The sequence below is a fragment of the Acomys russatus genome, chromosome 28 (assembly GCF_903995435.1).
Source record: "Acomys russatus chromosome 28, mAcoRus1.1, whole genome shotgun sequence".
Classification (NCBI taxonomy): Eukaryota; Metazoa; Chordata; class Mammalia; order Rodentia; family Muridae; genus Acomys; species Acomys russatus.
The window spans coordinates 35,936,010-35,949,732 of record NC_067164.1 but is presented as its reverse complement, the minus strand read 5'-3'; the positions used below and the strand labels follow the sequence as shown (position 1 = coordinate 35,949,732).

At 55.9% G+C, this 13,723-nt stretch overlaps 1 protein-coding gene across 1 annotated transcript in view; it reads left to right on the top strand.

The window, feature by feature from the left end:
* Positions 1–13,723, top strand: part of Lrp1 (LDL receptor related protein 1) — an 80,348-nt gene that overhangs the window by 37,394 nt on the left and 29,231 nt on the right. Inside the window, exons 19-34 of the mRNA XM_051170604.1 lie at positions 157–237; positions 1,781–1,948; positions 4,998–5,180; positions 5,531–5,731; positions 6,802–7,047; positions 7,205–7,402; positions 8,705–8,909; positions 9,073–9,237; positions 9,713–9,957; positions 10,172–10,303; positions 10,748–10,975; positions 11,148–11,322; positions 11,413–11,507; positions 11,739–11,888; positions 12,008–12,148; positions 12,522–12,656. Of these exons, the coding sequence (XP_051026561.1) occupies positions 157–237; positions 1,781–1,948; positions 4,998–5,180; positions 5,531–5,731; positions 6,802–7,047; positions 7,205–7,402; positions 8,705–8,909; positions 9,073–9,237; positions 9,713–9,957; positions 10,172–10,303; positions 10,748–10,975; positions 11,148–11,322; positions 11,413–11,507; positions 11,739–11,888; positions 12,008–12,148; positions 12,522–12,656 (2,748 nt within the window). The remainder of the gene's footprint in view (positions 1–156; positions 238–1,780; positions 1,949–4,997; positions 5,181–5,530; positions 5,732–6,801; positions 7,048–7,204; positions 7,403–8,704; positions 8,910–9,072; positions 9,238–9,712; positions 9,958–10,171; positions 10,304–10,747; positions 10,976–11,147; positions 11,323–11,412; positions 11,508–11,738; positions 11,889–12,007; positions 12,149–12,521; positions 12,657–13,723) is intronic.

Here is a 13,723-nt window from a genome sequence, read left to right as displayed (position 1 = left end):
GGGGCTCGGGGGCCTTGTGTTGGTCCCTAGCAGGGGTGAATGGGCCCTGACCTGGCTCTGCTAAAGGCTCCTGCTTGTGGAATGGCCCCCTTCACCACCGACTCAGTGTGGCTTTGAGGGCCCTATTCGACTGTTCTTTCTCTTTCTCTCTGACAGCTTATCCAACCTGCTTCCCCCTGACTCAGTTTACCTGCAACAACGGCAGATGTATTAACAGCAACTGGCGATGTGACAATGGTGAGAGCTGGCCTCCCTCCTCTTACTGTTATGCCTAGGAAAGCCAGAAGCCATAGCTGGGGGTGGGGGGATCTAGGGGGGGGGTGCAGATGGAGACCTTGGGCTCAAGCTGCAGCTCTCTGTGGTGCACAGAAACCCCGGGGGATTGGCTAGGAGAAATGAGGAGGAGCCAGAAATACCACAGGGGTACCAAAGTGGGCAGAAGGAAGGCCCTGCTGTTGCATCATCAGCCTGCCTTAGCAGGGCAGGGCTGTCCCCCCTCTGGTAGGACACAAGGGGCTGAGGAAAGCTGGGTAAGGAGAGAGGCAGAGCAAGGAGCCTCGGGCCCATCCCCTTCTCCCTACATCCCCTGTCTCTTGGGGTTCTTACTGTATGCCCCCAAGCTCTGGGCTTGGGAGCACACCTGAAGGTCAGCCACGGACCAGGTGACATCAGCCCTGAACCACAGGGGCGGCAGTGTGCGTAACCACATACACATGTGTGTGTTGTCGTGTGTGCTGTTTCGGGGGGGGGGGGTCCATCCTGTCTGGCGTGGTGTTGTGTTGTGCCGTGATGCGCTGCCGCAGTGGCTCCTGCCCTGGCTCATACCTGACGACGGGTTGGGTCAGCGCCATGATTCCCTCCCCCTGGCTGCGTCTCAAGTGCCAATGGTTGCCCTGGCGGTTTCTGTGTTTCAGAGAAGGATTGTGGGGACGGCTCTGACGAAAAGACCTGTCCTGAGCCTGCCGGTCAGTGCATAGAGGCACATGCACCATCACCCCACAGCCCCCAATGGGCCTCAGCCTCCCCCAGTCCCCTAGGCTGCCTGGCCCAGAGCTGCCAGGACAAACACAGACAAAAACCACAGAGGCTGTTTCAGGGAAGCAGCCCCAGGGTGGGCTCAGGGCTGCTCAGAGGAGACGTAACAGAGGTGGTACTGAGGAAACTGAGACTTGGGGGAGGAACGCAAAGAGGACTGGCTAGCCTCAGTCTTTGAGAATCCGGTCAGCGCAGAGGGAAGTCAGTCGCCCTATGACTTAGGAGGCAGGACGTTCAGCGCAGACAGACGCCTACGTCACTAGACTTTCCCTAACCTCGGCTGTAGGCAAGTTCCGGGGAGCCAGCACCCAATGCAATGCCAGTGTCTGGCTATGTCAAGGTCAGGGTGTGGCTGGATCAAGGCCTTTCCAGCCAGCCAAGTCTCACCTACACCCCACCTTCCTTTCTGTCCCAAACCAGAGGAACCTCTGCCTAGCCACTACCACCCCCACCCCCAAAGTAAACGGTCCCTGCCTCCAGCCCCAGCTTTCTTGAGACTGGGGAAGGGGCCTCCTGGAGCCCACTCACTGCCCTCCCTCCCCACACTGCCCAGCCTGTGGGCCATGGTGCATGCTGCAGTCTATGCAGTTTCTGTGTCTTTTCTGTTTGTTATTTTCTCAGTTGGGGGGGGGGCAGGTCATGGGCGGGAACGAGGGGGCAGAGTGGGTCAAGCTGTGGGGGTTCACGGGAAAGGCTGCTCTGCTGACCATGCCCTTTCCTTCTCCCCTGCTTCTCCCCCCCCCAGACAACGATTGTGGGGACAACAGCGACGAGGCCGGCTGCAGCCACTCCTGCTCTAGCACCCAGTTTAAGTGCAATAGCGGGAGATGCATTCCTGAGCACTGGACATGCGACGGGGACAATGACTGCGGGGACTACAGTGATGAGACGCATGCCAACTGTACCAACCAGGGTGAGCACCTTGGACTAGCATTCATCCGGCCACATCCCACCCCTGCCCCGCCCCTGCCCTGCCCCTGCCTGCCTTGTCACTACCCAGGAACCCTGAGATCCATGAAGTTTTTGCCCCTTGTCCTTGAGGAGGTTCCAGTTCCATAGGAGGGAGAGATTGCTGGGATATCGTTGTCACACACTGTTAAGAGTGAGGGCTTGGCAGTTGGGTGGCCTTAGGTTTCAGCTCCAAACCCTGTGACTTGTTATCTGAGTGGCCTTGGGCAGCTTATTTAATCTCTGTGGGCCTCGCCTCTGAGTTTCTTTACAAAACACTGACGTGGCTCTGCTGACGGGGAGGTTGGAGAGGTAGGCACAGGAGAGAGGCACAGGTATCTGTCTGTGGAGCAGTGGGTAGACAGGAAGTTTAGGTGGGTCCAGTGGCCCACACCTATAATCCCACCTCACAAGAGGCTAAGACAGGAGGATGGATCCCTGAGGTTGGCCTGTCCCAAAGAAGGAAAGAAAGAAGAAAGAGAACAAAGGGTTGGAAGGAGAGCAGAGAAGCGCCCAGTACCCAGGCTATGAGGCCTCTCAGAGGAGGATGAGTTTCCTGAAGGTCACAGGTCCTCTCTGGGGGTGTTGGCGTCTCAGCTCTGGCCCATCACTGCCGTGAAAGACAGCAAATACAAGATGGTTCTGGCTTTAAGAAAAAATCAGAAATGTCCCTTTTTTCCCCCTATGAAATTTCCTGGGGGTTTGGGGGTTTGTTTGTTTTGAGACAGGGTTTCTCTGTGTAGCCTTGCCTGTCCTGGACACACTTTGTAGACCAGGCTGGCCTTGAGCTCACAGCAATCCACCTGCCTCTGTCTCTCTGAGTGCTGGGATTACAGGTGTGCACCACCGCCACCCCGGCTAAATGTACTGTATTTTAAAGCTGGCATCTTTAATTTTCTAAGGTTTCTGCAGCTCAGTACCACAAACTGAGTGACTTAAACAAAAGTGCACTTCCCCACAGAACATATTGGCCTTCCTTTGTGTGAGATGCATTATCCCGTGCCTGCTCTCCTCTTCACGTGCTGTCTTCCCTCAGTATGTCTGTCCCTGGGTCCAAGTGTTTGTTTTTATAGGAGCATTAATACTGTTAATTGGGCCCTACCCCAGTGATTTCAATCTGCAAAAACACTACTGCCAAACAGGGCGGTCGTGGCAGGTGTGGTGGGTTCAGCATCTTTTTAGGGACTATAGTTCAGCTTGACCAGGTCACAAACATTTCTTCAAGCCTCACATGACCCATGGACTGCCAGCTAGTCTCTGCCTCCGCATTAGGATTGTGCTAGGTGCCATGGACCATCCACTGTGCATCCAGCAGCACCGCCAAGGCAGTCACAGGAGGCTCAGGAGGCAGCAGCTGTCTCTGCAGGGTCACCTCTGGAAAGGACTTGGCCTAGGAAGGGATCCCAGCAGGCTGTGTGAAACAGAGCAGGCCTTGCCCAACAAGCCAGGCAAACCTGAAGGAATGGCTTCCTCTGTGCAGGCAGTGGGTGGAGTTGGGGTGGGTGGACCTGTCGTGTGGGATCAGAGACCTGGTTGGTGGTATGGTTAGCCTGTGGTTCTGAGCCTCCCAGACCTAGGACCCTACTGGAGCAGGTCGGTCTGACTAGGTAGCGGAGAGTGTGGACTGTGAGACTTCCTGTGGGTTAGAGGTGGCTTGGAAACTCGAAAGTAAAGACTAAAGGGGAAACTGAACTCCGAGGTGAGGGCTGGGCAGGCCAGTCAGATGGAAGACACCTCATGCAGGGACAAGAAACTGAGGCTACTCTGCAAGCATTTGAGAGTCTGGCAGAGGGCTGACCTGGGAGGCACTGGGCAGCTTTGGGAGATTGTATGATGTTTGTGGTCCTTTTTTCTTTTTTTAAAGATTTATTAGCTGGGTGTGGTGGTGCATGCAGGTGGATCTCTGTAGTTCAAGGCCAGCCTGGTCTTCAAAGTGAGTCCAGGACAGCTAAGGCTACATAGAGAGACCCTGTCTCAAAAAAAAAAAAAAAAAAAAAAAAAAAAAAAAAAAAATTTATGTATATGAGTATGCTGTCTTCACACACATCAGAAGGCATCTAATCCTACTACAGATGGTTGTGAGCCACCATGTGGTTGCTGGGAATTGAACTCAGGACCTCTGGAAGAGCAGCCAGTGCTCTTAACCACTGAGCCATCTCTCTAGCCCCATTGCTGGTACTTTTGAAAGGCAACCCTGGAAAGAAATTAGATTGAACTTCAGGCACCTTGGGTTAGGCAAGTCAGATCCTAGGTGTGGCAGCGTGAGACCCAGCCCCATTACCTGACCATCAGTGCTCACATGTGGGTGGCATTTCCACTATTGTCACTGGCCTACAGGGTCACATGGGATACAGGACAATCCTGATGGACCGGTGAGCTTGTGCCCCAACCCTGCCCTCAGACTGCCAGCTCTCTGCACACATGGGGAAAAATGCTGAGACCTTCAGCTCCCATGACCATCTGACCTATGCCCCTTATGTGTCCCTCCCCATGGGTCCATCTCAGAGGCTTCCCCCGGATGTGCAACTTCACGTATCCTGGTAGCTTCACTCTCACAACTCACATCCCTGCCTGAAGTGATTTCTGCTCGGAAGCCGACCTGTCTTATCTGAAATGTCATCCCATCAGCCTGCAGTTGTGGCCCAGAGCTAGACCCTAAGTTATGTGGGGGCCAGTGCCTGGGACAGCACCTAGACCATAGCTGGCACTCAGTGTGGAGTAAATGTGGGAAACAAATGAGCTTGGATGCATTTGAACTCTGTCCTGACAAAATAAATACTCAGCCAGTCAACATCTCATGAGTGTAGAAAAGGGGCATTAGATAAAATGGTCACCCGAGGTCCTTGAAGATGTGACATCTGACTGTCTTGATGAATTGTTGCTGGCAGGCTGTGGGCAGGCTCACAGGATGCTCTGGGCCTCCTCAGCTTGGCGCCCAGGCTAGGCAGAGGTGGGAAAGGTCTGTCCCAGGGTGCCTCTCCTTCCTGATATGCCCCCCCCACGGTGTCCTCCAGCCACAAGACCCCCTGGAGGCTGCCATACGGATGAGTTCCAGTGCCGGCTAGATGGCTTGTGCATCCCCCTGCGATGGCGCTGTGACGGGGACACTGACTGCATGGACTCCAGTGATGAGAAGAGTTGTGAAGGGGTGACCCACGTTTGTGACCCAAATGTCAAGTTTGGCTGCAAGGACTCAGGTGAAAAAGAGGATTCAAACGTGGCAGCGTGGGGAAGAGGAGGAGGCCATGTTGGGGACTTCACGGCAGCATGATATTGTGGGGGAGGACAGAGCAAGAAAGGGCCGGTGTCTGCGCGAAGGACCCTGGGAACCCAAACCCTGGCCAGAACTGAGCGTCAGCACCTTCTGCAGGCTCCTACCATCTTAGTTGCCTGTGTGAATTCGGCAGAAGCGGTTTCAGGGTTCACAGTGGGCTGTGAGCACACCAGTGAAGATGCTATTTGATAAACACACGGGGGTCTGGGCAGGGCACACTGACGCCCCGTCTCCGTGCCAGGCCCCTCATTCTGCACCTATCCCATCCCTCAGCTCGGTGCATCAGCAAAGCGTGGGTTTGCGACGGTGACAGCGACTGTGAAGATAACTCTGACGAGGAGAACTGTGAGGCCCTGGCCTGCAGGCCGCCCTCACACCCCTGTGCCAACAACACCTCCGTCTGCCTGCCCCCCGACAAGCTGTGTGACGGCAAAGATGACTGTGGAGACGGCTCTGATGAGGGCGAGCTCTGCGGTGAGGCCCTGGCAGGTCCTGGGGTCAGCAGTGTGGAGAGGCATCTGGGGCCAGGGCAGGTCTGTAGGAAAGGGTCCGGGGGCAGGAGTGGGCAGCTACTTGGATGTCTCTAAACGCGTGCATTGGTCTAGGGCTTGCCTTGGCCCTGTATGAAACACCCCGCACTCCTACAGCGCAGTGAGGCAGTAACAGTAGTTTCCAGATGAAGAAGAGAAGGCACAAATCCCTTAAATAAACTAGTGCACTCTGAAGGCATGCCTTATGGGGGGAGGAGTGGTTAGAACTCCTGACCTGGAACAGACTCTCCCCTCAGTCAGACCACTGACTAGGGAGGCCAGGCTGGAACTGAGGTACAGGGTCAAGGTATGAGCTAAGCTGACTTCTGGAGGCGGGAGTGGGGATGTGACTGGGCTCGCAGAAATGGGCAAAATGTGCAAAATGAATGAGGGGGTACAGGGTCAAGTTCAGGGAGGTCTGAGCAGGGTGACCTCTCTGTCCCAGAGCAGACAGGGACACCTGACTTCTCGGAAAGGGAGGAGGGAAGGGAAAGCCACCGGAGACTGGCCCAGAAACTGCTGACATGTTGGCAGCAGGGTCATAAGTTCCAGGGCATGTCAGGGGTCAGGACATCTCCCTCTGCACCCTCCGCCACACTGAACCTGAGTAAGGAAAGATCAAAGAAAGGGGCCTTGACCTAAGGACCCTCCCATAGAGGAGGCAAAATGCCCAGGCCTCAAACATAGACATAGAGGGTACAGGACAGAGAGAGAAAGACAGACAGACAGACAGACAGACAGAGAGAAGAAGGGATGATGGGCCTAGGTGTCCCAGTCCTGGTCCTGAGGGAGCCTGGGCAGGGAGGCAGAGACTTAGTAAGGGTCATGGGTAAGGGCTCCAGGCTTGGAATGGATTCAAACAAACAAACAAACAAACAATAACATCAGCAACAAAAAACCCCAACCAAAACAAAGAAAAAACTTGAAGGCCCCACAGGGCCATGTCCTGCCTCCTCCCAGATCTTTACCCCAGGCCTGTCCCCTACCTGTCTCTCCCCCTCCCCCCCCCCCCAGACCAGTGTACTCTGAATAACGGCGGCTGTAGTCACAACTGCTCGGTGGCCCCTGGCGAAGGCATTGTGTGCTCCTGCCCACTGGGTATGGAGCTGGGACCTGACAACCGTACCTGCCAGATCCAGAGCTACTGTGCCAAGCACCTCAAATGCAGCCAAAGATGTGACCAGAACAAGTACAGCGTGAAGTGCTCCTGTTACGAGGGCTGGGTCTTGGAGCCTGATGGCGAGAGCTGCCGCAGTCTGGGTAAGGCCGCATCCCTGAGGTACAGTGGGCTGGGCGCTTAAGTGGCCAAATGCGGAAGGTGGGGGGGGGGGGCAGAAACCCCTGCGTGTGCCTGGATAGAGAGTCACAGAGGCTTTCGTGTGAGCCCTTCGCTGACTGGATCGTGCCTCCCCACCAGATCCCTTCAAACCATTCATCATCTTCTCCAACCGACACGAGATCAGGCGCATAGACCTTCATAAAGGGGACTACAGCGTCTTGGTGCCCGGCCTGCGCAATACCATCGCCTTGGACTTTCACCTCAGCCAGAGCGCCCTCTACTGGACGGACGTGGTAGAGGACAAGATCTACCGGGGAAAGCTGCTGGACAACGGAGGTGACTTGCTGGGCCTGGGAGTGGTGCCAGGATCACACACACAGATGGCACTTGGGCACTCGGAGGTCACAGACCCAGATCCAGGTGGCCCCAAACCTGAGCCTTCTTCTCCTCGCTTCCCTGTTAATTGGGTTAGATTTTGCTTTGGGTCTCAGAGCCTGATGCCCCATAATTATCGTCAGCATTGCTGCTAGCCTGATAATTAAGAAAATGATCACCCTTTCTTTGGAATGGCCTGAAGCCTGGCTCCCCAATCTTTGAGTTTCAGGCTTAGAAGGAAAATGCCAGGTAGGGTAGGAACATCTGAGCCAATGTAGGGTTGGCATACCCTCTGTCTCACGATAGCCTGAGCCACCACAGGCTCAGTATTGAGCCTCTATTGTACACCGGGCACTTGGACACAGCAGTGATCAAGAAAGCTTTATTTATTATGTATGCAGTGCTCTGCCTGCATGTACACCTGCACACCAGAAGAGGACATCAGATCACAGGATAGACGTGAGTCACCATGTGGTTGCTGGGGATTGAACTCAGGACCTCTGGAAGAGCAGACAGTGCTCTTAACCTCTGAGCCATCTCTCCAGCCCTCCAGACAGTTTTAAGTTGTGGGTCACGGTGGGTCCCTGAGGAGATGGCATCTGAACAGAGGCAAGGAAAAGCATGGTTTAATAGAGGAATTTGCATTGTTCACTATAAAAGAAACCAGAAAACATCTCAAATGTCCACTTCCAGGAGACCAGCTAAGTAAAGTGATCTGCTCACCACATGCCAGTCTCTGAAATAATAAGACACATGGGTGTGCTAACCTAGAGTGTCTTCAGGACGTCCTACGTCATTTCTAACAAGTGCTGTCCTGCTGAGCGTGGTGGCGCACACCTTTAATCCCAGCACTCGGGAGGCAGAGGCAGGTGGATCTCTGTCAGTGCGAGGCCAGCCTGGTCTACAAATCGAGTCCAGGATAGCCAAGGCTAACACACAGAGACCCTGTCTCGAAAAAAAGAAAAACAAAACAAAACAAAAAACTCAAGTGCCGTCTCAGAAGCTTCCACCCCCCCACTTCCTTTCTGAGGTTACCCTACATGCAGAAAGTGGCTGCCCTTGCCCCCTTCTCCAGCAGCTCCCTTTTCCACCTACCTCCCAGTGGGAAAGAGTGTTGGGAATACCGCCCATGGGAGCTGGCCCTTCAGTGATCTTGGCAGAAGTGTCAGGATGAAGGGACCCTGTCACTGAGGGACCCTGGGATTCACACCTCTGCCATGCCCCGCCCAGGGGTCTCTAACCACAAACAACCTCTCCTCCTAGCCCTGACTAGCTTTGAGGTGGTGATTCAGTATGGCTTGGCCACGCCGGAGGGCCTGGCCGTAGACTGGATTGCAGGCAACATCTACTGGGTGGAGAGCAACCTGGACCAGATTGAAGTGGCCAAGCTAGATGGGACCCTCCGAACCACCCTGCTGGCAGGGGACATTGAACACCCAAGAGCAATCGCACTGGACCCTCGGGATGGGTGAGGACTCTAGCTGTACCTCTCTAGCCCCTGTTCAGCCTGACCAAGGACGCCTGTCTTCTTGGTACCCTTGATCCTCCACCCCCTACCCCCACCCCCATACACACATGTCTTATCATGGGGCTGCCACCCCCAACTTTGTCCCTTCTGACTCTCTCCCTAGGATTCTGTTTTGGACAGACTGGGATGCCAGTCTGCCACGAATTGAGGCAGCGTCCATGAGTGGGGCTGGGCGCAGAACCATCCACAGAGAGACAGGCTCCGGGGGCTGGCCCAACGGGCTCACCGTGGACTACCTGGAAAAGCGCATCCTCTGGATCGATGCCAGGTCAGCGGCACTCCGCCAAGCAGGGCTGAGGCAGGCAGCAGCACCACCTGGGCAGGGGAGGGGCCGGGACCAGCAGGGACAAAGTGAAGCCAGCACCACGAGAGGGCTGGGCAGAAGGAGCAGAGTGGCGACCTGCGCCTCTCCACCATCCCCTCTGCTAAGCGCTCTGTCAGCCCAGCGCAAAGAGAAGGTGCCAGTTTCCTAACTTTGCACCAAAGCTCCAGGTGACAGCTGCAACCCTGGGAAGGCAATCACAAGGCTAGACTCCCAACCTGTTGGATTTACCCCCACCCCACCCCACCCCCCGCAGTCTTACATTCCTTCTTTAGTCATGGGCAAAAGCTCAGGAAGAAGAGTTCCCTGTGTACTCAGTTGGGGGGCGGGCATTGGCAGCGTGAGAAAAGGTGAGTGCCTGGGCATGGAACACCATTGCTGAGACCATCACTGATTCTGCCCTCAATTGTTACACCCCCAGGTCAGATGCTATCTACTCAGCCCGGTATGATGGCTCCGGCCACATGGAGGTCCTTCGGGGACACGAATTCCTGTCACACCCATTTGCGGTGACACTGTATGGTGGGGAGGTATACTGGACCGACTGGCGGACAAACACACTGGCCAAGGCCAACAAGTGGACTGGCCACAATGTCACCGTGGTGCAGAGGACCAACACCCAGCCCTTCGACCTGCAGGTGTATCACCCTTCCCGGCAGCCCATGGGTAAGGGACTTGTGCCTTACAGGTAGCTGAAAAGGAGCCACTAGCCATTGGACAGGGAGGGTGCTAGAAGAGTGGGGGAGGTGGGGGGAAGGTGGAGAGGGAGCTGTGCTGGCACAGAGAGGATGAGGGTTCGGGTGGGATCCAGGTGAGAAGATCTGGGTGAGCAGGGCCAGGTAGGTCACAGGATGCTCTTGCTGTCTTCTCTCTGGGTCAGCTCCAAATCCATGCGAGGCCAACGGGGGCCGGGGCCCTTGTTCCCACCTGTGCCTCATCAACTACAACCGGACTGTTTCCTGTGCTTGTCCTCATCTCATGAAGCTCCACAAGGACAACACCACCTGCTACGGTAGGAAGCCACTTCCCCCAACAGCTGTGGGTAAACTGAGGCCGAAGGAGAGGTCTGAGGTCCCTAGTGTTAAGCAAAGGACTGACTGTCAGTGTGGGAAGAAGCTACAGCTGCCGGGATCTGACATAGGTGGCACTGCCTCTTTGCGGTGGCTCTCAATCCGTGGGTCACGACCCTTTCACGGGGTCACCTATCAGATACCCCGCATATCAGATTTTGACGTTATAATGAATTAACAATAGCAAAACCATAGGTATGAGGTAGCAATGAAAATGATTGTATGGCTTGGTGGGGGGTGGGTGGGAAGGGCAGGGGGCGGGTGGGGGGAGAGAGTTACCACAACATGAGAAACTGTATTAAAGGGTCACAGCATTAGGGAGGTTGAGGGCCACTGTCATAGCAAAGGCAAAGGACTGCCTTCAGTGACTGGCCTGCGCCCCACAGAGTTTAAGAAGTTCCTGCTGTACGCACGTCAGATGGAGATCCGGGGCGTGGACCTGGATGCCCCCTACTACAATTACATCATCTCTTTCACGGTGCCCGACATCGACAACGTCACAGTGCTGGACTATGACGCCCGCGAGCAGCGAGTTTACTGGTCTGATGTGCGGACACAAGCCATCAAGCGGGCGTTCATCAATGGCACAGGCGTGGAGACCGTCGTCTCTGCAGGTTTTGGCCCTGTCCCCCGACACCAACCATGTCCTGTGGCCCCGATACCATTTCCCCAAACTTTGTCTCCATTTACTGCTCTTAGCCCCAGTTTCTCAACCCTCGGCTCCCCGGAAACCATCCTCTCCTCAGCCCATACCGACCACCACCCCCTCCCTGTTTGTGCCTTCAGACTTGCCAAACGCCCATGGGCTGGCTGTGGACTGGGTGTCCCGAAATCTGTTCTGGACAAGTTACGATACCAACAAGAAGCAGATTAACGTGGCCCGGCTAGACGGCTCCTTCAAGAACGCTGTGGTGCAGGGCCTGGAGCAGCCGCACGGCCTGGTTGTCCACCCGCTTCGTGGGTCAGTCTGTATGGCTCAGGGCTTCGGAACGCCCCTGTGAGAGGAGGGAGAAGAGAGCCCTTAACCCTCTCTTCTCTGTTCTTTTCCCAGAAAGCTCTACTGGACCGATGGGGACAACATCAGTATGGCCAACATGGATGGGAGCAACCGCACTCTGCTCTTCAGTGGCCAGAAGGGCCCCGTGGGTGCGCACTCGCCCTGCTTGCTCCTGCAGGCCTCCAATTCCCCAGTTAGGAGATGCTCCTGGTACCTCTCCCCAGTGCCCTGGGCCTCTCCCAGCCCCCAGCTTTAGTGCCTGTTCTCAATCCCACCTTGTCCCAGACCCACACAGCCTTGGCATACTCTGTTCCCGGCCCGGCCCTGAGTCTGGCCCCGGTGCCAGGTTCCATGGCTGTGACACCCGTTCCCTTTTCCAGGGTTGGCTATTGACTTCCCCGAGAGCAAGCTCTACTGGATCAGCTCTGGGAACCATACGATCAACCGCTGTAATCTGGACGGGAGCGGGCTGGAGGTCATCGATGCCATGAGGAGCCAGCTGGGCAAGGCCACTGCGCTAGCCATCATGGGTGAGGGCTGGGTGGGGAAGGGTGGAAGGTAGGGTAAGGGCGGGCACAGCGGGGCTGGGTGGTGGTGGGGAGTCTCCCGTGGGCCGCCCCAAAGGTCTTAATCCCACCTGTTGCCGCAGGGGACAAGCTGTGGTGGGCAGACCAGGTGTCGGAGAAGATGGGCACGTGCAACAAGGCCGACGGCTCCGGGTCGGTGGTGCTTCGCAATAGCACCACATTGGTTATGCATATGAAGGTGTATGACGAGGGCATCCAGCTAGGTAGGCAGTGGGTGAGGGCCGTGGCGCCCAGAGGGTCTGCAGCAGTAAGGATGGGGGACTAGGAGAGTGGCTTCAGAGCTGGCCTCATGAGCAGCCTGCCAGAACAGTGGGGCGAGGGCACGCAGGGTGGGCTAGGCTCCCCTCATCACCCACAGGGGCTTCTTTTCCTCACCGCCCCCCTCCCCCACACTGAGGTGGACTCAGTCTAGCAGAAAAAGTCCAGGGGTCTAGGAAGACAAAAGGCCTGAGAGGTGGACTGGGTGGGACCCCAAGGTGAACCCAGTGAGCATCCTGTCTCTGAGCAGCCCAAGCCCGTCCCCTACGAAGGCCGGCTCGGCTCACCGTTTCTTTCTGTCCACCCGCCCTTCCACAGAACATGAGGGTACCAACCCCTGCAGTACCAACAATGGAGACTGCTCCCAGCTCTGCCTGCCAACGTCAGAGACGACGCGCTCCTGCATGTGCACAGCTGGCTATAGCCTCCGGAGTGGACAGCAGGCCTGCGAGGGTCAGTTGCTGGCATCTCCTCTCTGCCTAACCTTGCCCCCACCTGCTCCTACCCTACTGCTATACCGTGCGCTTGGGAAAGAGTGCTCATCACATAAACCCAGGAGTCTCCTGGCTTAGATGGTTATCAGTTATCGTGTGCCACTCTTCTGGTTCTATGGACAAAAGCTTGACCCAGAAGAACGGACCAGCATATAGCAAGAAGCTGGACCACAAAATGGATGTGACTGTGTGGTGCCTGCAGTAGGTTTTAATGAGATAGACACGGGGTGATAGAGGCAGGCCAGCTGGGCAGAAGAGGCGCGCTCTGCCCTGGATTTTATAGAATGGGTAGCAGCATTTGGTCCTTGGAGAAACAGGTTGGTGGTACAGTGGTGGTGTGCTTAGCGTGCCCTGAGCCACGTGGACACACGGTGAGGGCACACACTCATACTATACAAGACGTGAGATAATGTGTCTAAACAGTCAGGTGGGCAGACTGTGGCAAGGCTATGATAAGGCCCCGAGCTAGGGCGGGGCCCCTGTGGGTCCTGGGCCAGGAGTGCCTAGAAAGTGGTGTTGGGAGATTATCCTGGCGGCAGAAAGCTTCCCAGAATGGGGGAGGGAGAAACCCAGGCAGTTAGACCAGTTAGGAGACTCTTAGGAGTGAGGGAGGGGCCAGACTCTAGGCCCCGGCTGCCCAGCAGGGAAGGGATGAAACTCAACATTTCACAAGACCTTGCTGCTGTACAAGCTTGCCCTAGGACAGCCCTTTTCTCCCCAAGGGCTCTGCCAGAACCCTCCTGCTTTGATGTAGGTGGGTGTTACAGAAAGGAACACTCGGCAGAGCAAAATGGAAACATAGTTTCTTTGCTGCTCAGCCCCCTTGGAGCCCTGAAGGTGCCTGTGTAAGCCGAAGGTATCTCCGGAGACTTTTAGCGTCCTGGGTTCCCCACATGCACTTGACCACATCTTTTTCTTTTCACAGAGCTCAGGCAACCAATGTGGGGGGATTCCCCTGGGCACACAAAGAGATGAGAGTCAGGGAGGCCTGGGGGGAATGCATAGATAGTGGTGCCTCCTGGGAAA